Here is a 23,929-nt window from a genome sequence, read left to right as displayed (position 1 = left end):
GCCCCCACTTAGACCCAGGTGTCTGGGCCCCCACACCTGTATTATTGATTTATTGATTTGGAGCAAGAGAGTGCAAGCCGGAGAGAGAGAGAGAGAGAGAGAGAGAGAGAGAGAGAGAGGAAGAATCTCAAGTAGGCTCCAATGCTCAGCACAGAGCCTGATGCAGGGCTCGATCTCATGACCGTGAGACTGTGACCTGAGCCAAAATCAAGAGTCGGCTGCTCAACCGACTGAGGCCCCCAGGGGCTCCACGGGCCCCTATACCTTTAACATCTTCTCATCACCATCGATCAGGAGGAGGAGGACAGGGATGTCAATTCCAGTCCCTGAGGAGAGAGAAAGCCGGAAGCTTGGTCAACTCCTATCAGCCTTTGCCAGGGATGGGAAAGAACCACGTTTCCCATGAGTCCCCGGGACAAACATGGCTGCTGTGTAATCCTGTGTCCTGAGGCCCACGGGAATTGTCCTATCTTTGAGCACGTTGGGAGGGGCAGTCAATTTCGGCTTGCCAGGGGAGTAGGGGCTGGTGGCCCGGACTCCTGGACTCCTGACTGAGGCAGGTATTTATGGTATGAGTCACTCCTATAATTGGTTAATGGCCCAGGAGCCAAGAAAGGATGAAGTTCAAACAAAAGAGAAGGAAATAAGGAACAGAAAGGCCTATCTAGGGACACCTGGCTGGCTCAGTCAGTAGGGCAAGAGGCTCTTGATCTCAGGGTTCTGAGTTCGACCCCCATGTTGAGTGTAGAGATTACTTAAAAATAAAATCTTTAGGGGCGTCTGGATGGCTCCGTCGATTAAGCCTCCAACTTTGGCTCAGGTCATGATCTCACAGTTTTGTGAGTTCGAGCCCCGCGTCGGGCTCTGTGCTGACAGCTCAGAGCCTGGAGCCTGCTTCAGATTCTATGTCTCCCCCTCTCTCTACCCCTCCCCTGCTCACGTTTTGTGTCTCTCTGTCTCTCAACAACAAATAGACGTTAAAAAAAAGAAAAGAAAAAGAAAAGAAAGAGGACTATCTAAATGTTTTTATTTATTTTTGAGAGAGAGCGTAAGCGGGGGAGGTGCACAGAGAGGGAGGATCCAAAATAGGCCCCGAGCTGACAGCCGTGAGCTCCGTGCAGGGCTCAAGCTCACAAACCTTGAGATCATGACCTGAGCGGAAGTTGTACTCTCGACCAACTGAGCCACCCAGGTGCCCAAGAAAGGACTACCTAAATACAATAAAGACCTTTCCCAAAGCCCAACAGCAAAATCATCTCGGACAGTTTTCTCCTAACTCTATTCCCATTAAAATAACGAACAAGACAACATTACTCCTATTCATGCTCATATGTGAGTATTGAGCCAATGTAATAACGCAAGAAAGTAAAACTGTAGTACAAACTCGTATTTTTTCGAGCTGGAAAAGACAAAGGGATCTATTGGAAGAAAACATGGTTTATACTCTCAGAAAACTGGAAACTCCACTGAAAATAAACAAATATTGTTTTAAGAAATTATTTCTTTTTTTAATGTTTATTTATTTATTTTGAGAGAGAAGTTAAAAAAAAAAAAAAGATAAATTGGGGCGCCTGGGTGGCTCAGTCAGTTAAGCGTCAGACTTCGGCTCATGTCATGATCTCGCGGGTCATGGGTTCCAGCCCCGCATCAGGTTCTGTGCTGACAGCTCAGAGCCTGGAGCCTGCCTCCGATTCTGTGTCTCCCTCTCTCTCTGCCCCTCCCCTCTCATGCTGTCTCTCTCTCTCTCAAAAATAAACATTAAAAAAAAAAAAGATTAATTTTGTTCTTAAGTAATCTCTACGCCCAACATGGGGCTGGAGGCCACAACCCGGAGATCAAGAGCCTTCTGCTCCACCAACTGAGCCAGCCAAGAATTCCGTGGATACTTTTTAAAAGATAAAAAATGTTTACAAAGAAACAGCTTTTGGTTTAGTTGATTTTCTCCACTGCACATTTGTTCCTATTTTATTTATTTATTTATTTATTTACTTACTTACTTATTTGTTTATTTACAGATGGTGCAAATGCAGGAGAGAGGCAGAGAGAGAGAAGGAGAGAGAATCCCAAGCAAGCTGTGCACTGTCAATGCGAGACCGACGCGGGGCTCCATCTCACAAACCATAAGATCGTGACCTGAGCCAAAATCAAGAGTCCCACACTTAACTGAGTGAGCCACCCAGGTGTCGCTTTCCCTATTTTATTGATTTCCGCCCTTGTCTTTATTATTTCCTTGCTTCTACTTTTCCCAGGTTTGATTTGCTATTCTGGTTCTAGGGGTTTGTTCATTTAATTTTTTTGAAAGATTTTACTTTTAAGTAATCTCTACACCCAATGTGGGGTTCAAACTCACAACCTGGAAATCAGGAGCCCAAGGTTCTACTGACTGAGCCAGCCAGGGGCCCCTCTAAGTTTTGTGTGTTTGTTTGTTTTTCTCAATTGGAGCCTTAAACTCTTGATATTCAGTGTTTCTTCTTTTTTTTTTCTTTCAAAAACTTTTTTTAATGTTTATTTATTTATTTTTGAGAGAGAGATAGAGAGCGAGCAGGGGAGCAGCAGAGAGAGAGGGAGACAGAATCCCAAGCAGGCTCCGTGCCATCAGCACAGAGCCCGATGTGGGGCCCGAACCCAAAACCATGAGATCATGACCTGAGCTGAAACCAAGAGTTGGGGGGCGCCTGGGTGGTTCAGTCAGTTAAGTGTCCGAGTTCAGCTCAGGTCACGATTTCGCGGTCCGTGAGTTCGAGCTCCGCGTCGGGCTCTGGGCTGATGGCTCAGAGCCTGGAGCCTGCTTCCAATTCTGTGTCTCCCTCTCTCTCTCTGCCCCTCCCCCATTCATGCTCTGTCTCTCTCTGTCTCAAAAATAAATAAAAAACGTGAAACCAAGAGTTGGATGCTTAACCAACTGAGCCACCCAGGTGCCCCTCTTTTTTTTTCGATTTATGCATTTTAAATCTATAAATTTCCCTCTAGATACTGCTTTAGCTGCATCCCCCAAGTGCTGATATGTGATATGTTTTTTATCATGCAGTTGAAAATATTTCCTGGCTTCTTTGACCCATGGGTTATTTACAGACTACAACTCCTGCAATGATATGGATGAATCTCACAGAAATAATATTATCACAAGCCAGACTCCAAAACGTACAGATGGTGGAATCGATTCACAGGAAGCATAAACAGGGTCAGAACCATTCCACGCCCTAAGAGCAGGACCGGGGTGACCCTCGGGTGCAGGAAGGAGAAGGCTTCTGGGGGCCAGTAATTTCTTGAGCTGGGTGCGGGCTGCCCACGCGGGGTCAGTGTAAAACCTCCCCCGAGCCATCCACTCTTGTGTAGCTTACATTTCGAGATAAAGATTTTTCAAAACAGAGCAAATAATGGGACAAGACGCTTGACCAGAGGTAATTCCTCGGTCCCTCAATCCCCAAACCTCAACGAGACTGGACCACTGGGATCGGGAGCCTCGGGCCGCTGTCCCGAGTGGAAGCAGCCACTCACCTCCCACGCCCGTCTTCTGCTGGGCGACATAGGACTCGAAGCGCAAGCGGAAGCGGTTCTCCCCGCCCAGGCGGCCATGGGTGCCGTCATCCACCAAAAAGAAGGCCGAGTAGTTGTAATCGAGCGGAAATTGGACCCCGTCGTCCGGCTCACCGCGCCACGGATACCTCGCAGGGAATGAGCCCTGGGGTGGGGGGTGGGGTGGCGGGGGGCGAGGGGTCAGACAAGAGCGTTTCTCCCATCAGGACCAGGAGGACAGACACCAGCCCCTCCTCCCTCAGACCCAGGATTCCCAGCCCCCTCCTCTTCCAAGACTCTGGGTCCCACCTTGGGGTTGGTGAGGAGCTCTCTATTCCGAACCACACCCCAGGGGGCCACGCCCATGGCCACCACCTTGGTGCCCCCGGTGCTGGCTGTCTGGTGGTCTCGAACAGCCACACCAACGTGCCGGCCAATGCCCCTGTGCAGCCCCCCGGTGACAATCCAGGCCCCTACAGGGAGACACGGAGAGTGATGGTGAGGTCCAGAGACACAGGTGTGGAGAGACAGAGAGAGTGAGACAAAAACCCATGCAGAGCCGCGGGGAGACCGCATGCCAGCGATGCGGGGGGGATGGGCAGCGGCCGCCCAGCCTCAGTCACCTGTGCTCTGGGCAGCCCGCACCAGCCCGCGTCGCAGCAGGTCCTGCAGCCAGGTCTGGAGGACGCGGCCCCTTGACCCCCCCAACACTGACACCACCAGGTTCGGGGCCCGGAAGCCCCACGTGCGCGTGACCAGATTGTAAACTGTAGCTGGATCCGTGCGGTCAGAGAGCCGGAGGAACTGCGGACACACAGGAGGAGGGGACACGGGGAAAGGGGCAGAGACAGAGGAGGGGACAGAAACCCAGAGAGAAAGGCACAGAAACAGAGAAAGGGACAGAGACCCAGAGAACAGAGATGGGGGGTGGGGGTGGGAGTAGGGGGAGAGGGACAGAGACCCAGAGAGAGGGAGGATGATTTAGAAAAGACAGACAGGGGTGGAGGGAGAGAGATCCAGGGAGAAGCGAAGACAGGGATGGGAAATGGGGAGACACAGCGTTCAGCTGCGGCACCCCCACACTCTAACTCTGAGAACCCCCGAGGCATGCAGCTTCCGCTCCCGGACCCCAGCCCCGCCCAGACAGGCAAGCCTCACATTGCTGGCCTTGCGGCCGGCGCCCAGGAAATCTAGGTCCCCGTAGGCATCCGTCGGCTTCTCTGTGGTGTGCAAGTCACTGTCCCACACGGTCACCACGGCTGCCCCAAATGCATCCTCCACGGCCACTGACGGGTGGACACTCCGGGGACGCCCGCACTGGCACAAGTTTCCTCTGGGGAGGAGGGGGATGGGGGACCATGAACCCCAGGGGTGTCCCCCAGGACTCTTATTAAAGTTTCCTGCAGAAGAGCCCCACGGCCCATGCTGACCCTGAGGCGGAACAACAGCCAGAGCCACTTGCCCACCAGACAGAAGCCGCAGTGGTTCAAGCACAGGGTCCCACCCTCACAGCTACCTGCAGGGAGAAGGGCCAGCGGCCATCAGTACAAGGAAAATTCAGAGCGATCCAGAGAGCACTTGGGGGGGGGGGGGCAGCTGCGTGGCCTTGGGCTTCACCTCTCTGAGCCCACGTTTCCTCCTCAAATCAAAAGACAACGGTAACACAGCCTCCTCCGAGGAATTGTGAGGCGTCAGGGAAACAACACAGCGTTTTCTGAAATGAAGGCTGCCTACCAGACTCAGGCGGAGAAACCGCTCCACGGGACACGCCACACAGAGCTTTAAATAACCTCGAATGACACAGCGAGAAAGTCATTTCTTTTCCAGTGCTCCTGATTCCCGTGGAGGAGAGAGGCTTAAGCTGGGCGCTAGAAGATCTTTAACACCTAACCCTTTGTTACACTTTTTTTTTTTAAGCTTATTTATTTATTTAAGTGATCTCTACACCCAGCGTGGAGGTCGAACTCACCACGGGGAGATCAAGAGCCCCACGTTCCACCGACTGACCCAGCCAGGCACCCCATTACTCTTTTTTTCCCCCTTTATATTTATTTTTTTGAACTCACTCTGGTGTTTATTGGCTGGAACCCATTACTTTTTTTTTTTTTTTTTTCCTTAACAGAGAAGCCGGCCTCAGGCTCCAAAAATTGGGCTGGCAACAGTATCCAGTTAGAAGGTAAATACTTCTTTTTTGCTTTTCATTGTAATCGGCTCTTCCTGCTTGTTTCTTTCTCTTTGTGGCAAACGGAGGTTTTTCCATTTATGGTAACCATGGATGAAGCTTTTTGCTTCAAATGCGCAAGTGATTGGCACCTGCCTTTTAAAGAGCAAGCGACATGGGTTTGGCGAGTGAGGGATTTACTTGAAAATGTATCTAGGGGCGCCTGAGTGGCTCAGTCGGTTGAGCGTCCAACTTCGGCTCAGGTCCCGATCTCGCGGTCCGTGAGTTCAAGCCCCGTGTCCGGCTCTGTGCTGACAGCTCAGAGCCTGGAGCCTGCATCAGATTCTGTGTCTCCCTCTCTCTCTGCCCCTCCTCTGCTCGTGCTCTATCTCTCAAAAATAAATCAACAACAACAAAAAAAAATTAAAAGAAAATGTATCTAAATGTCTTTGGTCCCTGACTCCAGAAGAGACCCGCATTTACCTAAGTGGAGCCAGCCTCGACTTAAGGACCAATCCACACATAAAAGAATGGCCATCAATCCACACAGGATGAACAGAATACACTCAGCCCAACTCCTGGCACAGAGAACTACAGTGAAGGACACATCCTTCTTCATTTCTGAGTCTACCTTCAGGGACCCGGCATGCCTCAGTTTACCCTCTTGATCCTTTCACCTGTTTCAACCCCACCCCTGGACCCCCTCATTACCGTCCATCTACTTCCCACTAGCCCTGTAGGCAAAACTCCTTCATGGAATGTTCCAGAACCTCAGCCGTCTAATACAGTAGACCATAGCCGCATGTGGCTCTTTACACCTTTTTAAAATAATTTTTTTAAGTTTATTTATTTATATATATTTTTGGAGTGGGGGGGGGAGACAGCACAAGTGGGGCAGGGGCAGAGAGAGAGGGAGACAGAGAATCCCAAGCAGGACCTGTATTATCAGCGCAGGGCCGGACATGGGGCTTGAACTCACGAGCTGTGACGTTATGACCTGAACCGAGATCAGCAGTCCTACACTTAACCGACTGGTGGCTCTTTACATTTAAATAAATTAAAATTAAATACAATTAAAAATTCAGCTCTGGCCACGTTTCAAGTGCTCAGGAACCACATGTGGCCAGTGGCTGCCATATTGGATATGGATTCGGAACACTGCCCCCATTGCAGAAAGTTCTGGTGAGCAGACTCCCTCTCTGCACTTCTCACCTCCTACCTTTCTTCCTCTGTGAAGTCACCAGAGCTGAAACTGTTCCTGATAACATCAGCAATTACCGACATGTCCCCAAATACAATGGCCCCTATTCAGGTCTCAGGTGACTATCATTAAATAGCACTGGTCACTGCTAAAAGGCTCTGAGTCTAAAAAACCCTTTCCTTTCCTTGGCAGGGAACCCCTCCTTCCCTAGCTGCCTTGTCCCGGCATCATTCGTGGCCTTCGCTCTCTCTCTCTCTCTCTCTCTCTCTCTGCGCCTCCCAGAACCCTGGGCCACATGGCTTCCCAACTTGGGTCTCAAACTCGATGCCCCCAGAGGCCAAGCAAGGAACGCAAGGGAAAGAAAGAAGCAGGAGGTAGAAAACCTGTGGATGTGCTAGCAACTGGGGTGGCCTGAGGTGGCATGTTTGTTTTCAGGTGTTCAGAGACAGGTTTTCAAAAATACTCTTCCACGCGGGGCCCCTGGGGGGCTCAGGCGGTTAAGCGTGCGACTCTTGATTTTGGCTCAGGTCATGATCTCACAATTCGTGGGTTCGAGCCCCCTGTCAGGCTCCGAGCCTGCTTGGGATTCTCTGTCTCCCTCTCTCTCTGCCCCTCTCCCACTCTTTCTCTCTAAAAAAAAAAAATACTCTTCCGTGAAAAAAAAACCAAAAACGAACAAAAAAAAAAAACCAAGTCTTAAAATTACCAGCACAGCCCCTCCTCCTCCTGGATTCTCCACCTCAGGGACAATCCCACTGTCTCCCAGGTCCCAGACCAGAGGTCCAGGAGCCATCGTCCCCTTTCTCACTCCCCTCTTACTCCTGAAATCCATCAGTCCCCAAGCTCCTGCCCCTGTCCCAGCCCTGTGTCCCCACAGCCGTGGCCTGGCTCAGGCCTCTTCTGGTCCCACCCAGACCCTAGCCCAGCCTCTTCCGGGCCTTCCAGAACTCCTATTCAACCTGACACAAGTCCCAGCGGGTACTTCCACACCCAGAGCTGACCCCGCCCCTCCCACAGCACCCCAGCACCCCCAGGCCAAGGTCCCCGCCGCCGCCGGTGAGGCCCAGAGCCATCCGGCCCCACCCTCCGCCACAGAGCCCTCCTGCACCTTGAACTTCACTCCATTCTCCAGCCACACCGCACATGCTGCACATCCCATACCTGGAACCACCTTCACACCCCCCACCCCCACCCCACCTCTTCTCTCTATACTGCCTTCAACTGTCAAACTCCAACTCACCCTTCAAATGCCACTTCCTTGGCTCCTCCTCCTCCACTAGCCACCAGTGACACCCTGTGTCCCCTCCCCAGCCTTAGCCAGACTCTCCTCGGGGCTCCCGCAGGGCCAGCTGCAGTCTTGCCGAGTTCCTGTCTCCGTGCCTTCTGGTCCTCTTCCCACCAGCCCAGAGGTTCCGAAACTGCCTTGGCCACACTCCCCATCAGCAGAAAGGTTTAGAGCACTCACCCCCCCAGTAATGTAGATCTGTTTATTTATACATAATCGCAAGCCACACTGTGCTAATGTGTTCACAGCACACTCAACGTTAGGAATGCTGACATTTCCCACGCCCCAGAGATTGTCTTGAAAACAACCACAAGGCCAGAATCCACTGGAGAGACCGTCACTGAAAGCGGGGAGCTCCTCAAGGGAGGCAAACACCCCAGGGACTCACGCAAGTGGCCCCGGGCACCGGGCCCGCACACGGCGGTAACTGCTATCTTCCAGGGGGGATGGCAGGCCTTTTCCAGCGCAAACCATGTGCTGGGCGCTGTTCCAGAAACATCACAAGCATTTACTTGTTTAAATCCTCACAATACATGCTCCACTCAGGAGGCGGCCTGTCTGTCTGTCCAGGTGACAGATGAGGCCCAGAGAGGTGAAATGATTTACCCAAAGCCACACAGCACCAATCCCAGGTGACATTTGAACCCTGGCAGGGCCCGTGCTCCCGATAATTGTGCTCCCTTGGGAGCACTGAATGAAGGCTTCTTGGATGGACGGCCGGACGGATGAATGAATGAATGAATGAAACAGAAACAGCCAAAGGAGAAAGGGAGGCAAGGAGACACAAAGAGGAGACGCAGGGCAGGAAAGAAACAGAACCAAGCCCTGGGGCTTTAACACTGACTCTGACCAGGCAAGGGAAATTGGAAGCGTCCACAGGGACCCAAACCCTCCCCCGAGGGAGAGCGCCACCGGGAACGCCCTTGGGAGTGTCCGCAATGACATAAGGGGGTGGGGGGGTAGGTGAGTGGGGTCGGTGGGCCGGGACGCTCCGGGGACGCTCCGGGGATGCTCTGGGCTCGGTCCCTGGGGCGAGTTCCTCACCCCGAGTCTGTGGGGTCAATGATGAATGTCGTGCACGTCTTCTTCTTGAAGATCTTGGGGATCCAGCCCTAGGGACAGGAACAAGAGGTGGGAGGGCTCCAGTTCAGTCCTATAGGACCCGGAGTCGTCCACCACCCCGCACCCTACCCGGGGACCCAGCAGTCCGGGACCCCAGCGCTTTCCTCCCCCAGCCTCCCTCGTATTTGTCCCCAAGGACCCAGGAGTCTGGAGCACCCCCCCCCCCCCAGCGACCCCCACGACCCTCTCCTTTGTCTGACCCAAGAATCTGGGTCTCCAGCGCCCTCCTCTCCGGGAACCAGGAGGCTAAGCCTCCAGCTCCCTGTTCATTCAGACCCGGGAGTCCGGCCGTTGTACCTGCTCCTTCTCCGGACCCACCATGCTGCCGCAGCCGCCGCAACCTATCCGGCTCCCTACATTCCGTCCGGGCCAACCCTGACTCCAGACCCGCCCAGGACCAACCGGATCCGCCACTTCCCAGCTCAGCCCGGGGCGTTGCAGGATCTGGGGGGCGGTGCAGGATCTGGGGGGCGGGAAGTCTTGTGGACGTGTAGGGCGAGAGGCGGGGCAAAGGGCCTGCCGGGCCGGCCAGAAGGAGACGCACAGGGGGGACAGAGGCTCGGAGAGAGGGGGACAGAAATTCAGAGAAGGGGAGAACAAAAACCCAGAGTAGGGGGGAGGGGCCAGAGAACAGAGACAGGGGACCAGAGACCAGAGAGAGGGGGCAAGGATCCAGAGAAGGAGGGACAGAGACTCAGAGCCCGGGGAAGAGGGAACCAGAAAGAGGGGGACAGGGACCCAAGAGGGAAGGCCAGAGATAGAGAAGGGGTAAATTAATCCATGGGTGGAGGGCACTGACATTTAGGTGGGAGGAAGAGAATCAGAAAGGGGTGAACAGAGATGGGGGCGCGGGTACACTGACTCAGGGAGACACAGAGAGAGAGACCGAGAGTTGGGTGGAGAGCAGAGGTTCAGAGTGACAGGAAGACAGAATCCTGGGGTGGGGGGAGCGGGGACCCTCAGAAACTAAATGACAGGAATGAGAGCGGGTGACCCATAAGGAGGGATGGGGACCCAAAAGCCAGGGCAGTAGTGGCAGGGTGAGGAACAGGAGATAATGACACACAGATAAGCAGGGCCACGTGTCCCCTGCCGGCTCTGACAGGGACAGCTGCGGCCTAGCTGGGTAACCTGAACCCCCACCCCCTTGCTGTATTTATAGCCCTGGCCTGGCCTGGCCTCCTGCCCTTGGCTCTCAGTTCCAGGGACAGGAGGTCACAGGTGTGTGTGTTGGGGCCAATTGTCTCCACCCGTGTCCAGGGCCTCCATGTTGTCATCCATTCTCTCAACAAAGGATCCCATTCTGGCCAGAAGCTCCCCCCAGTCTAACCCCCGGTCTTCCACGGGAGGGGTCTCTCCTCTCAGATGCGTCCCTTCTGCCCTCCTCCCCCATGCCTCAGGCTCCCCCAACCTGGCCCACTAAAATTCTATCCATTACCTTTGCCGCTGCCAAACGTGAACTCGTTGGCAGTCCAAAGTCAAGTCCTTGGCCCCCATTCCTGGCCAAGGAGAGACCCCTTCACCCACCCCTTCCCCAGCTGGGAGGAAGAACAGGAGGGGAGGGGCAGGCGGGGACTGACCCAGAATAACTCAGGGCCGAAAGTAAATTTAGCCACAGGGAGGGGAGGAGAGAGACCCTATTGGCTGGAACTAGGGAGGGAGGGCCCGAGAGGGGGGTTAGGGGGCTCCTGAGACTGCCTCAGAGGGGTGTCCAGCAGTGAGGGCCGGAGGAAGGCAGAGACGAGAGAGACACAGCGAAGGAGAGACACAGACAGAAAGAACGAGAAGGACCCTAAAAGGGACAAGGACCTCAGAACTCATCCGGAAAGCCACAGCAGCAGCTGGAGCCAGCCCTGGACTAAGCTCTGTTGTCTGTCTGTCCCCATGGGCCAACGTGGGCCACGGGTGCACACTTCTCTCCTCTGGGCCGCCCTGGCCAGCCTGCTCCTCCCCCCTGCCATGACCCAGCAGCTGAGAGGGGTTGAGCCAGGCCCCAGCAGCTGGAACAACAATGCAGGAGTCGTGGGGCCCTCGGAGGACGTGTCAGGTGAGTTTGGCCACCCCATCCACAGCCACGGAGGCCATGGAGATGAGAAGGAGGATGTTTCTACAGAGAGAGAGTATCAACTCCGGAGCCACAGAGGCCATGGGGAAGAGAACGAAGATGTCTCCGGGGAATACAGTCACGGACTCCGAGACCACAGGTACCGAGACCACGAGGTCAGAGAGGAGGATGTCCCTGATGAGGGAGTCTTCACAAAGCATGCTCGGCAAGCCCGTGGGCACAGAGGTCATGAGAATGAAGATGTGGACGATTCAGCCGAGCATGGGCACCACTTCCCCAGCCACAGAAGCCACAGCCATGAGGACGAGGACGAGGGTGAAGTTGTGTCCAGCAAGCATCACCATCATATCATCAGGCATGTACATGGAGGCCACGGAGAGGAGGAGGATGAAGATGAGGAGGAAGGGGTTGTCTCCACGGAGTACGGACACCAGGCCCACAGGCACAGGGGCCACGGGAAGGAAGAGGATGAGGATGTTTCAGATGAGCATCCCCATCACGCCCCCAGCCACCATGGACGCCGAGGCCACGGAGAAGAAGATGACGACGATGTTGATGATGATAATGATGTCGTCTCCACTGAGTACGGACACCACATCCACAGGCACCAAAGCGACGAGAAAGAAGAGGATGAAGACGTCTCAGAAGAACATCCCCATCATGTCCCCAGCCATGGACACCGAGGCCACGGAGAAGAAAATGACGACGATGATGATGATGATGATGATGATGATGATGTCGTCTCCACTGAGTACGGACACCACACCCACAGGCATCACAACCATGGGAAGGAAGAGGATGAAGGTATCTCAGAAGAACATCCCCATCATGTCTCCAGCCACGGACACCGAGGCCACAGAGAAGAAGATGACGATGATGTTGATGAAGATGATGATGATGTCATCTCCACTGAGTACGAACACCACACCCACAGGCATCACAGCCACGGTAAGGAAGAGGATGAAGACGTCTCAGAAGAACATCCCCATCATGTCTCCAGCCACGGACACCGGGGCCACGGAGAAGAAGATGACGACGATGTTGCTGATGATGATGAAGATGTCATCTCCACTGAGTACGAACACCACACCCACAGGCATCACAGCCACAGGAAGGAAGAGGATGAAGACATCTCAGAAGAACATCCCCATCATGTCCCCAGCCACGGACACCGGGGCCACAGAGAAGAAGATGACGACGATGTTGATGATGATGATGACGATGTCATCTCCACTGAGTACGGACATCACACCCACAGGCATCACAGCCACGGGAAGGAAGAGGATGAATACATCTCAGATGAACACCATCATCATATCCCCAGCCACAGACACCGAGGCCACAGAGAAGAAGATGAGGAAGAGGATATGTCCACTGAGTATGGACACCAGGCCCACAGGCACCGAGGCCATGGAGACAAAGAAGATGAGGAAGAGGATGTGTCCACTGAACACTGGCACCAGAGTCCCAGACATACTCACAGCCTTGGAGAGGAGGAGGAAGAGGAGGAGGAGGAGGAGGAAGAGGAGATCACAGTCAAGTTCAGCCACCACGTTGCAAGCTCCCAACCCCAAGGCCACAAGAGCACTGAGGAAGAGGATTTTCCAGATGAATATAAATCAGCAGTCCCAGACCATCACCACCATGAGGTCCCCAAGGAGGAAGATGCAGACGTCTCTGACAAGCTTGGCCACCAGGCTCCCAGCCACAGGCAACAAGGCCACCAAGATGAAGGAACTGGCCATAGAGGATCCATCAAAGATGAGATTAGCCCCCAGCCCCCAGAACACATGGGGATCAAGGATAGAAGCCATTTGAGGGAGAGAGATTCTAAGGAGGAAGAGGAGAAGGAAGAGGGCCACAGCTCCCATGAAGAGGATGATGAAAGTTCAGAACAGGGAGAGGAGCACACCCGCCATGGCAGCCTGGACCAGAAGGATGAAGAAGATGAGGAGGAAGGTCACGGCCTCAGCCTGAGTCAGGAGGAGGAGGAGGAGAGGAGGGAAGGGAAGGCTGAGGTTCAGGCCCCTCTGAGCCAAGACCACCAAGAGGAGGAGGAGGAGGGACTGGAGGAAGATGAGCTCCCCTTCACCATCATCCCTAACCCACTGGCCAAGAGGGAGGTGGCTGGAGGTGGCTCCAGTGAGGAGGAAAGTGGTGAGGACACTGGTAAGTGATCTGGCCAGGTGGGGGCAGGGAGAAACAGAGTCAGCTGGCTTCACCGCTGTTCTCCTGTCCCCACAGGCCTGCAGGGTGACCAGGAATACGGGAACTACCAGCCGGGGTCTCTGTGTGGCTACTGCTCTTTCTGCAATGTGAGTCCCCAGCCCAGGTCCAATCCAGGCTGTCCCTGGAATTCATCCCTGGGCTCTAAGGTGGTGCCTTGGGACTGCTCTGAGCAAAGGAGGGGCAGGGGCAGGGGCAGTGCCAGACCAAGACACTTCTGGGGCCATGTAGGGGACAGACTGGAGGCCAGGAGCTGGGGAGGAGGCTGGGGCATTGGTCTAGGAAAAAGAGAGTGAGGTCTGAGCTGTACCTGCAGATATGGGGACAGAGGGGAGTGTCCGTAGGGTGGAAGGGGCAGGTGGAATGGGGCTGGGGACTGGCAGGCTGTAAGGAGAATAGGGAGTAGGGACGAAGAAAACACCCGCACGTCTAGCCCACAGTGACAGAGGGATGTGGTGTCGCCCCGTAACAGGGGAAGCAAGGGGGAAGGAAAGTGGGTTGGAGGAAGATGCTGAGCGGGGGAGGGGGGGAGGGGGGCGGGGGGCAGAGGTAATGAACCGTCAGGAGTTGGGGACCTGTCCAGGGGGCAGGGTGGAGGACTGGCGGGTGGCTCCCAAAAGGGGTTAGGGTTTCCTTCTAAACCAGAATCCTCCCGTCCCCAGAGATGTACTGAATGTGAGAATTGTCACTGTGACGAGGAGAACATGGGAGAGCACTGCGACCACTGCCAGGTGACACTTTCCCCGGACCCAGTCCCAGGATGCCCGGGAACCCCCTGGGCACCCACAGTCCCAAACCCTAGCCTCTGTCCTCAAACTGACCCAACCCCCTATCCCTGATGCCGCCTCAACTCCACACTCCATTCCGCCTCTGACCTTAACCTCTGCCTCAGGCCCCCGTACGGCACCCGCCCCCAACCTGGCTCCGCCCCTGATCTCGTCTTAAACTTCTCTCTCCCCATCCCCGCCCCCAGCACTGCCAGTTCTGCTACCTCTGCCCGCTGGTTTGCGAAACGGTCTGCACTCCAGGTGAGCGCGGGCGAAGCCCAGCGTGGCAAACCCCGTGGAGGCGGAGCCAAACCCCGCAGGCGGGCCCGGGAGGTTTGGGGCGGGGCCAGGCGCGGAGGCGTGGCCAAGGCTGGAAGTCTACGGGTGGAGCGGGGCGCGCGCGGAGGGGCGGGACCTGGGCCGAGGGAGGGTTTGGGACTGATGCTGAGGCCCAGTAGGGAAGGGGTGGAGGCTTCAAGGGTGGGCCTAGAACCGAATGGGCGGGGCCAAAGCAGGTAGACTTGGAAGGACCCGGGCTCCTGGAGAATGGGAACGCCCAGAGCGAGGAGGAAGGAGCAGGACCTTGAAAGGAGTTCCATTAGAAGGAATTCAATTGAGGGAAGGAATTAGGAAAAAGGGGGCGGAGCTAGTCGTGATTCCGGATTCGGTGAATAAGTGGCCCCCTAATTTCACCCGTGGGGTACCCCTCAAGCCTCTTCTCTTTTCTCCCGCAGGAAGCTACGTCGACTATTTCTCCTCCTCCCTGTACCAGTAAGTGTGTGTGTGGGGGGGGGGGGGGGACAATTTAAGGGCCCTGTTTAGAAAGGCACTGACCCCTGAGTTGTGGACTACCCTGGGACTCCATTTCCCTGTCGGTAAAATGAGCAGATTAGCGATCTCTAGCTAAGTGCCTGGGGTGAGCTTTGAACACTTCGGCTGTCTAACCCCTGCACCCCCCTCGCCAGAGCCCTGGCGGACATGCTGGAAACTCCGGAACCCTGACCCGGCGGCGCGGCTGCGGCGCAGACGCACCTCCCTCGCCCTCCAACCCCTGCCCACGAGCCATATTTATTGAACTGAATATGAATAAACATGTTCCCCGAAACCTCATTGTCAGGCGTGGGGTCTGGATTCTCAGGGCACCAGGGAGCGCGCGGGGGGGGGGGGCACTGGGGACTGAGGAATCTGAGGGAGTCTGAGGCCACTCCCTGTGGCCTCCTGGGTTCTTGAGGAGGTTGGTTCCCTAAGGTCCTGGCAAATAAATCAGTCAACACGGGAGCTTTTTGAAACAGTTCTCTTTACCCGTGATCACTGAGTGACGCCTGGGGCAGGGAGGCCGACCAAGAGTCTCGGGCGAGGGCTCCCCCACCTTCCTCCCTCCCCCCACGCCACGTCGCCCAGTGGCATCGTGGAAAGAGGATTCTCCCATGCAAACCCCGGAGCCGGAGGGGAACCGGGAGCGCAGTTCTGCACCCCCTACCCCCGGGGCACGGACACGGCCACAGCACGGGGGGCGGAGAGGCCCCGGGGACACGAGACACTGGGGAGGAAGAGGGGACTCCGCCCGCAGCTGACCCCAGGCACCGGCGACCTGACCCGGCGGGGCGGGGATGAGTGGCACGTGGGGCGAGGCTTGTAGCAGCGAGTCCCCCCTCCCCTCCTGTCGGACGAAGAAGGAAGACTTGGGCCCCGCGACGGGGGAGGAAAAAGGGGAGCGGGCAGCCTCTCCTAGCATGCGGCCCGGGAGGGAAGCCCCGCTCCCTTCCCGCGGGGAAAGGGCCCCCATCTCCCATCGGAAACTGCTCAATAAATTACAAAGTAGAGAAAAGGGAGGCGGAAGTTTGGGGCGGGATTTCTTCCCGCCCTCTTCTTTCCCCCTCTCAGTCCAGTTCGTGTGGTTTGGTCCAGGCCCAGTCCTTTTGAGAGGCGGGGACGCGCACTCCCCGCTTGTCTGTACAGATGGTCCGGTCCGCGGCGCGAGCTCCCCCGCCCGCTCTCCCCGGCGAGACCATACTCTGGGCAGGAGGGGGAACAGCCCAGCCTCTGGAAGATTCTTCCGTCCGAGGGAGGTCACCTGCATTGACGCCGGGGCAGTACGTGGAGCAGTGAAGATCCATTGTGCCGCCCCGGACCCCCAAGATCGCCCTGTACAGTCCTCACCTGGAGGCCTACACTAGCAGGAATAGGTCCGGACCGAAACGCCGTCTGCCCGGGAACTCCCAGAAGTCTGGCCTGGAAGGAGAGCAGGGGGTGTGTTCAGTCTGGTGCGCGTGTCAACCACACACACAAACACAGACGCACGCACGCACAGAGCAGGGTTTCTCTGATCCTCAAACTCAAGCGTCCTCTCTTGGATTTTCCCCTCCCGAAATAACAACGAACGCCTGGCTCCACGCCGGTTTCCCTCCCTCTCCCCCAGCGCCCCCCCCCCCCCCCCCCCCCGCCCCCTGCAGCCTTGGATTCATCTAGGGTGCCCCGGGTAACAGCGGGCGAATTCATTTCCCACTCTGGAAAGGGGGTGCGGGAGTAATCCATTCCACACCCCGAGGTGTGGCATACTGAGCAATCCATTTTTCTTGGATGGGGGAGAAGGGACTAGGCCATTTCGGAACCCGGAGGGAGGCTTCTGGAATGTAGAGTTGGTCCTCTTCCCACCCCGAGAGAGAAAGGGGAAGGGAGGAGGGGCTGCCGCATTTGGGAGCCGCCCACCTTCCGGCTGCAGCTTGCGGAGAGGGAGCCCCGGAGATCCCAAGGCCCCTGCTGCGGCCGAACGAAAGTTGGGGGGCAACATCTCAGCTGAATCGGGGGTTACGCCTCGGAGGTCCTTCTCTCGGAACATCTTCCGCCAGGATGGGGAGCGGCTGAAGGACTTGGCGCTGTCCTAGGTATAGGGGCCAGACAGAGCGTGAGGGACGAGAGCCGGGGTCTGAGTCAGCCGCTTCCTTTGACGCCAGACCTCTCGGATTTCATCTCTCCTTTAACCCCGCCCCTGCCCTAGTCCCGCCTCCAACCGCGTCCCGCCGCAAAGTCAAGCCCCACCCCTTCGGCTCAGACCCCAGAGGTGCCGCTAGGAGCTGAGACCCCTGAGCGGCCGCCGCGCCCACCTCGTCCAGCCGCCTGTCTGTGCCCAAGGAGATGAGGTTGCTGAATTCCTTCTCCAGGAGCTGCCGGGCCTGGGGACGAGAGGTGAAGGGAGGGTTGCAGCGTGCAGTCTGCGAGGTGGGGATGCCCAGTGTGGCCCAGTGTGGCCCGAGCGGTAGCTCACCTGCGCATTCTGCGTGGGGATCTGCAGGAGCAAGGCCAGGTCGGAGTAGTCGAAGGTCTCGTCCAGGGCGAGAAGCGCCCCGTGCACCCCGCTCTCCGTGAGGTTCGTGGCGAATTCCTTCAGTCCCAGTCCGGACACCCAACCCATGACCCGCTCATTGGACCACACCATCACGTCTGGGACAGAAGGGACTGTCAGCTGCTAGCTGGTCCAATTACCCCCATTTCCTCATCCTGGCCACGCCCCCATGCTGGCTCCACCCCCTCCCCAAAGGCCCCTGCTCCTGCCTTCCCAGTCCCCCGCCTCCCCTAATCATACCTCCTCCCTCACCCGTCCTCAAATCCTCCACCTGGCTGCCAGGGAGACCTTTACACTCCTACTCACCTCGGATCTGGGTCTGACTCTCTTCCCGCCTCCGCTCCAAGTCCTTCCGGTCGTAATTGAGCCGTTTCAGGCACATGATCCCATAATGCAGACTCACCCTGAGCAATAGGGAAAGTGGGGTCACAGATGAGCCTGGACAACCCCAATGGCTGCTGTTTCTTCCCTCCCCATTGGCTGCGGTCTTCTGGGAAAGGCTGGGGAGTTGTTCCACAGGGTCAGTTTTACGGATTGCTGACCTTCCCAGGAGTTGGGGTGTTTCCAACAGGCAGGGCCTATTGGTTCCCCTGGGCAGGGTATGGGGTCAACTAGCTAACTAAGCTTTTCGAGGACGTGGACTTTTCCTAGTGAACTATCTTATTTGTGGAAAGGGCACGGAAGTCGGGATTTCCTGAGAACCCAGGCTAAAGGGACAAGGATAGTCCAAGGAATGTCCCTTCACCAGTCCCATTGGCCAAAGACTCTGGGAGTGAGGCTCCCCCCTGGGCTGCCCCCATTGGCCGGGCAGCCCCCACCTGTGGAAGCTGTCCACCATCTTGAGTTGACCCCGGAGCTCCTTCTTGTTGAGATGATCCAACATGCGGGCATCCACCAGCGACTCCATGAAGTAGCTTCGGTATTGGGGCAGGCCCAGGCTGGGCAGCCAGTCGTTGCCCACCCACTCGTGGTTCATGTCACCATATGCCAGGATCTGGGGCCATGGGCAGGTGGGGGAGGGGTCAGGCCCTCTGACCCCTTCCCATGTGTGTATGAAAGGGTGCACCCCAGCCCCCGACCCAAGGTTGTTCTTTTTCCACCCCATATGAGGACAATGGTCATTCTCTGCTCAGGACAATGGACCAATCCAGTTGTCTCTTACTCCTTCGGAATGACAGAATAGACCCTTGCCTACTCAAAAGTAGGGGCCGTGGACCCGCAGCATCACCATCACCTGTGCACTTTCTGGAACTGGAGAATCTCAGACCCCACCCCAAGGCTACTGAATCAGAATCTGCATTCTCACAAGATCCTCGGGCACCTGAACAGCACGGTGTGCGAAGCACTAGGCTACCACTGTCCCAGCTTAGAACAATGGATTAGTCCAACATCACTACTCCCCCCAAGTCAGGACCACGGATTCTTCCCACAACAAACGATAATGGATCTATCCATCACTCTGGCACTGTCCAAAAATATTAATGCTATATCTGGCCCAGGACAATATTCTGAATCAGCCCAAAGTCCTGCACTCCCTGTAGCATAAGGAAACAATCAATACCTCCCCCTGACCGGAGGCAAAGACCCCAGTCTAACCTAGGTCAGGGGAGTTCAAGCCTTCCCCTTCTTGAGAACCAAGTGTAGCTCCTCCTCCTCCCCCCCAACTTGAGGCCTGACCTGCCGCCTCCCCAAAATGCTTTCCCTTTTGCCCCAGTACACGGACCGGTCCCACTCCCTCCCAGCCATAGAGAACACGGACTGCTCGATGTCTCCCTCTAGTTACAGCAGTGGAACAGCCCTGGACCCCCGCAACTCACGATAATGGAATGGCCCATGCCCCACGCTAACAATGGAAAAGTCCAGACTCTTACACCGACCCCCAACAAGCCACAACTAGACGGTCCAAAGCCCAGCTCAGTGCAGCGCCCCCCCGCGGTGGTGATGGAACGCTGCGGCCAGGGTGGGGGTGGGGCTTGGGAAAAGAGGGGTGTGCATGCAGCGTGCACAGCCTGTTCATGCGTCCACGTCCCGCCCCACGCCCCCTACCTGCTCCCAGCTGATCTCCTTGGTCTCCTGACCCGTTAGTGGGAAGAGGGGAGAGAAGGGGTGGGTTAAGGGGCAGGCGGACGGCGGAGGGAGGGAGGGACGAACAGACAGACGAATAGACAGACGAAGGGACAGAGATTCGCCCCCCCACCCCTCCCCAGGGACAGTTAGTGCCACCCCCAAGGTCGCCGGCAGGGGGCACTCACAGGCTTGGTCGTTGCCGTAAGGGACTCCATCTCCTCGTGTGTCATCCACACGTTTCCTGTGGACTGAGGGACAAGGGGTGTTACGGAGGTTGAGAGAGGGCTTGTGGATAGGGGAGGGGAACCGGGTAGTATTCCTAGAGGCCCAGGCCAGATCCATTTATATACATTCTGCTTTCTGCCTCAGAAAGGACAGTCACTGCTCTGGGTCAGGCAGCGGAGGAGAAAACAAATGATCATTTATTGAGCACCTACTGTGTACCAGGCAAAAGAACATGGGCTTTGGGGGCGCCTGGGTGGCTCAGTCCCTTAAGCGCCTGACTTTGTTGCAGGTCACGATCTCGCGGGTTTTGAGTTCGAGCCCCGCATCGGGCTCTCTGCTGCCAGCACAGAGCCTGCTTCGGATCTCTGTCCGCCCGCCTCTCTCTCTCTGCCTCTTACCCGCTTGTGCTGTCTCTCTGTCTCTCTCAAAAACAATAAATAAACATGAAGAAGAAGAAGAAGAAGAAGAAGCAGGAGAAGAGGAAGAAGAAAGGGTCCGGGGTCCGACAAATTTAGGTAAATTGCTGGTATTTTGCTGTGTGGTCCTGGGCACAACGTCACCTCTCTGACCTCACACAGATGGATTCACAGTGAGGTGGCAGATACAGCAATGGGACAAAAGTTTGGAGCGGGGGGGGGGGGGTGATATGGGGATGCGTAGTCACATTTATTGGCCACCTGCACCCAGCAACCCCACGGGTTACGAATTCATACACTGATTCAAAAACATTTATGTAGCTCCTCACGAGTGCACAGTTGGTAGGGTCTGGGATGCACGAGGGGAAATTTGAAAATAGACTGAATAGATGACTTTGATGATAATGGTAACGTCCTTGGATATGAGGGCACGGTGGCTACGTAGGCGAATGTTCTTATTGTTAGCAGGTGCCCTGCAGAAGTCATTTTTCAAGCTAACCAGTAATGACGTCCGCAAATTACATTCAAGGGCTTCAGATAAACACGAGTGCGCACGCGTGCACACACACACACACACACACACACACACACACACACAGCAAGCAGGGCAAGGAGTTAACAATTGCTGAATTAGTTTCTTCACGGATCAAAGGATAAATATTAGAAGGCAATAAACACTAGGGAGGAAAATTAGGTGTTAATGTGTTGGGGTGATGGGGCGGGTGACCAGTTCGGTTGCTGAGTTAGGGAGGCCTCTTGGAAGTGGTGACATTTGAGGAGAGGCCTCAAGGATAAGAAGGAGAAACAGGACGGGGTGGGGGGTGGGGGTTGGGGGGCGCTGCTCCAGGAAAAGGAGCAGCATGTGCTAAGCCGGGGGTGGGGGGTGCTCATCAAGGGGGGTTTATAAGGAACCACATGAATTCAACTTTTTCTCCAGGATGGGGTCCCCTCTGTATAAGACAGACTGAGGTGTGGGGGTACAGGGAAGGCAGGGAGACCTGAGGAGGAACACCTCCCCCACCCCCCACCCCACCCCACCACCCCAGGGATAATCCAGGTGAGAGATCAAGGGAAGGGAGTCTGAGAGACCAGGCTGGAGTTAGCGAGCCCAGTATTGGCTAGTCTGAGGACAAGAGGCGGGGCCCTGAGGCGGCAAGGGCTGGGACTGGCCTCCGGACACTCACCGTGCGGGAGGAGGCGGGCGCTGAGGGCGAGGTGAGGGAGACCATTTCCTGGATGGCGAGGCGCAGCTTGAGCCGGTGCAGGGGGTTGCTGATGCCAATCTCCCGCTGGATCTCCGTGTCCGACAGGTTGGCCATGATGGCACCGCTCTTGACGTTGGCCCGGCAGGCGGCCACATACCATGCAGGCATGCCTACCCACAGCTGGGCCGGAGGAGGGGTGGGGCGGGGAGGGAATGAAGAGACAGGGCATGGAGACGGAGACAATATGGGAGGAGAAACGGGAGAGACAGGAGAGAAACAGAAAGAAAAGGAGAGAGGGGGAGACAGAGAGGTGGGAAAGTTAGCGGTGAGAAGCAACAGAGACGGGGCAAGGCAAACAGACAAGAGGGCGTCAGGAGGAGACACAGCAGGGGGAGAAAGGGGGAGAGTCAGAGGGTAACCCCCAGAGTCACAGGGGAAAGAGGGACGGGGAGAGACAGAGATGAGGAGAGACATACAGAGATGAGAGAGAGATGGGGAGAGAAAGAAGCCAATGACATTGGGAGGGAGACACGGGAAGAAATGTGGGGAATGACAAAAACACAGATGGAGAGCGAGACAGAAGAGAAGACACAGAGAATCCCATGCAGTCAGAGACATGGGGAGACACAGAGAGAGAAAGAGAGAGACCACAGGAGCGGAGCGTAGGGCCGAGGTGGGCATGGCCAAAGGGGCAGGGGATGGGGGGAGAAGAAGGAGGAAGCTGTTTAGATCAACAGCGAGGCTGACCTCTCCCGGGGCCTCATCCCCCTCTGGCCTCCGTCCCCCCGCCCCCTTCGGGCTACAAGGAGGATGCGGGGTGGTGCTGGGCAGCACTCAATGGCAGGGCTGTCACAGTCACAGGAGTTGGGGATCAAGATCAGGGCATTTCTGGGCCCCAGTACCTCCAGCCAGGAGACCACGGTGGGCCCATCCCAAGCGGCGAAGGGCAGGCCCTGGCGGCAGGCCTCTTCCAGAAGTTCGTGCCTGGGGGACAGAGGCTTAGGGCAGGAGCTCTCAGGAGTAGAGACCCCCAGCCCTCCAGGATGGGCCCCTTTACCACAAATTCCCCCCCCCCCCAGCCCTTTTCTGTTATTTAATGGAATGCTTCGTGAATTTGCTTGTCATCCTTGCACAGGGGCCAAGCTATCTTCTCTGCATCGTTCCAGTGTTAGTATATGCGTTGCCAAAGTGAGCATCCAAAGCACTTTTTATGAAAGTAGAAAATTTGGAAGGAGGTTTTAAGAAAAAAAAAAAAAAGTGAATCTCTGTAAGTGGTCTCCCCCAGTCCAAACAAGAAAGAAGAGGGAAAAAAATGATAAAAACTTGGGGGTTCCCAAGTTCTCAGGCAAGCAAATCCCCTTCCAGCATTTTCTTCTCACATATGACCACCAGCCCGCTCCTCCCCCCTCCCCCCCCCCCCACCACGCATGCACTCACTTCCTCTTGTTCCTTCGGTCCTTGTCTCCTGGGCCTGTCAGCTTGGCTAGCCCCAGAGGATCCGTGGCCAGTGTCTCGTCTGAGGGTGTTCCTGCTGGAGGCAGGGAGGGGCCAGAGTTTGGAGAGTCTCAAGTGGGAAGGAGATTCTTTGATGTTGGGGGATGCTGAGAAGGATGCCAGGGAAGCAGAGGTCCCGAGGGAGTCGTAAATGAGGCCACAGAGAGGAAATGACAGAGCCAAGCAGGAACCAATTGCACCTCCCAGGCGGTGAATTGGGGACATCCCCAAAATGGGGATGTCTTCCTGGGGCTGGCCTTGGTAAGGTGGTAAATGTTTAACAACTAGCTCTCCAGGGAGGGAGCGGGTATTCCCCGATTTGTAGTGGTTGTCGGTTTCCATGGCGGAAAGAATCCCACAAATTTCAAGCTACCAAGGTAATGTCAAGCAGCTCACTAAATGCCTGCAAGTTGGCTTTCACAAGCCAGTATGAGCAGGCTTCAGGACACCATGTGCCTTGCCTTGAAGCGGTCCTCTCTCCTTCTCTACTAAAGAATAGGCTGGGGTGCATGGGTGACCCAGTCAACTGAGTGCCCAACTCTTGATTTCAGCGTGGGTCATGATCTTTACGGTTCATGAGTTCGAGCCCCACATCAGACTCTACACTGCTTGGGATTCTCTCCCTCCCTCTCTCTGCCCCTCTCCCTGCTCCTGCACGCTTTCTCTCAAAAGAAATAAATAACCATTTTTAAAAAGAGGTAAATGAAATAAATCTGTTTAGCCTTCTCCTCACCAAGTCACACAGGCAGGGCTCAGAGTACCTTCTCCTTGTCCTTCCTCCTTCTTGCTACCTCTGCTAAGTCTGACCCCTTTCACATCCTAGACTCACATGAATG

The 23,929-nt window shown here is 55.9% G+C and overlaps 3 protein-coding genes and 1 non-coding gene across 13 annotated transcripts in view; 1 reads left to right on the top strand and 3 right to left on the bottom strand.

Annotated features, from left to right (window-relative positions):
* The window catches only part of TRPM4 (transient receptor potential cation channel subfamily M member 4), a 39,368-nt gene extending 29,473 nt beyond the window's left edge, over positions 1-9,895 (bottom strand). Inside the window, exons 1-7 of one of the 3 annotated variants that reach the window (XM_047836147.1) lie at positions 9,583-9,895; positions 9,208-9,275; positions 4,675-4,849; positions 4,140-4,320; positions 3,826-3,989; positions 3,499-3,682; positions 265-326 (exon numbers count right to left, since the gene is read on the bottom strand). In XM_047836147.1, the coding sequence (XP_047692103.1) occupies positions 265-326; positions 3,499-3,682; positions 3,826-3,989; positions 4,140-4,320; positions 4,675-4,849; positions 9,208-9,275; positions 9,583-9,606 (858 nt within the window). In that variant the 5' untranslated portion in view covers positions 9,607-9,895. Of the gene's footprint in view, positions 1-264; positions 327-3,498; positions 3,683-3,825; positions 3,990-4,139; positions 4,321-4,674; positions 4,850-9,207; positions 9,276-9,582 lie in introns of those variants that run through there. The other 2 variants (XM_047836148.1, XM_047836149.1) reach the window with 2 other exon arrangements.
* The window catches only part of PPFIA3 (PTPRF interacting protein alpha 3), a 37,257-nt gene continuing 13,592 nt past the window's right edge, over positions 265-23,929 (bottom strand). For 2 of the 8 annotated variants that reach the window (XM_047836150.1, XM_047836152.1), the window contains exons 19-28: positions 23,037-23,130; positions 22,502-22,583; positions 21,579-21,779; positions 19,939-20,001; positions 18,505-18,680; positions 17,993-18,090; positions 17,609-17,784; positions 17,448-17,516; positions 17,053-17,224; positions 15,626-16,575 (exon numbers count right to left, since the gene is read on the bottom strand). In XM_047836150.1, coding sequence (XP_047692106.1) covers positions 16,517-16,575; positions 17,053-17,224; positions 17,448-17,516; positions 17,609-17,784; positions 17,993-18,090; positions 18,505-18,680; positions 19,939-20,001; positions 21,579-21,779; positions 22,502-22,583; positions 23,037-23,130 — 1,190 coding nt within the window. In that variant the 3' untranslated portion in view covers positions 15,626-16,516. Of the gene's footprint in view, positions 327-3,957; positions 3,990-4,810; positions 4,850-8,099; positions 9,276-15,625; positions 16,576-17,052; positions 17,225-17,447; positions 17,517-17,608; positions 17,785-17,992; positions 18,091-18,504; positions 18,681-19,938; positions 20,002-21,578; positions 21,780-22,501; positions 22,584-23,036; positions 23,131-23,929 lie in introns of those variants that run through there. The other 6 variants (XR_007147439.1, XR_007147441.1, XR_007147440.1 and 3 more) reach the window with 6 other exon arrangements.
* HRC (histidine rich calcium binding protein) lies at positions 11,036-15,453 on the top strand. Its single transcript, XM_047836155.1, has 6 exons — positions 11,036-13,519; positions 13,595-13,665; positions 14,239-14,307; positions 14,550-14,604; positions 15,078-15,114; positions 15,309-15,453. Exons 1-6 carry the CDS (start codon positions 11,170-11,172, stop codon positions 15,343-15,345), a joined length of 2,619 nt encoding a protein of 872 aa, XP_047692111.1. The 5' UTR covers positions 11,036-11,169; the 3' UTR covers positions 15,346-15,453.
* On the bottom strand, positions 22,690-22,793 carry LOC125153867 (U6 spliceosomal RNA). The gene has a single exon (XR_007147608.1). It is a non-coding gene; the product is annotated as a U6 spliceosomal RNA (small nuclear RNA).

Source organism: Prionailurus viverrinus, chromosome E2 (genome assembly GCF_022837055.1).
Source record: "Prionailurus viverrinus isolate Anna chromosome E2, UM_Priviv_1.0, whole genome shotgun sequence".
NCBI classification, from domain to species: domain Eukaryota; kingdom Metazoa; phylum Chordata; class Mammalia; order Carnivora; family Felidae; genus Prionailurus; species Prionailurus viverrinus.
This window is presented reverse-complemented; position numbering and strand designations above follow the sequence as displayed.

Bases quoted from the DNA above. Each gene is read 5' to 3' on its own strand.
- HRC (XM_047836155.1), top strand. From the start codon at position 11,170: ATGGGCCAACGTGGGCCACGGGTGCACACTTCTCTCCTCTGGGCCGCC. The intron at 13,520-13,594 runs GTAAGTGATCTG...CTGTCCCCACAG, and splicing joins GGAAAGTGGTGAGGACACTG to GCCTGCAGGGTGACCAGGAA. The intron at 15,115-15,308 runs GTAAGTGTGTGT...CCCCCTCGCCAG, and splicing joins TTCTCCTCCTCCCTGTACCA to AGCCCTGGCGGACATGCTGG.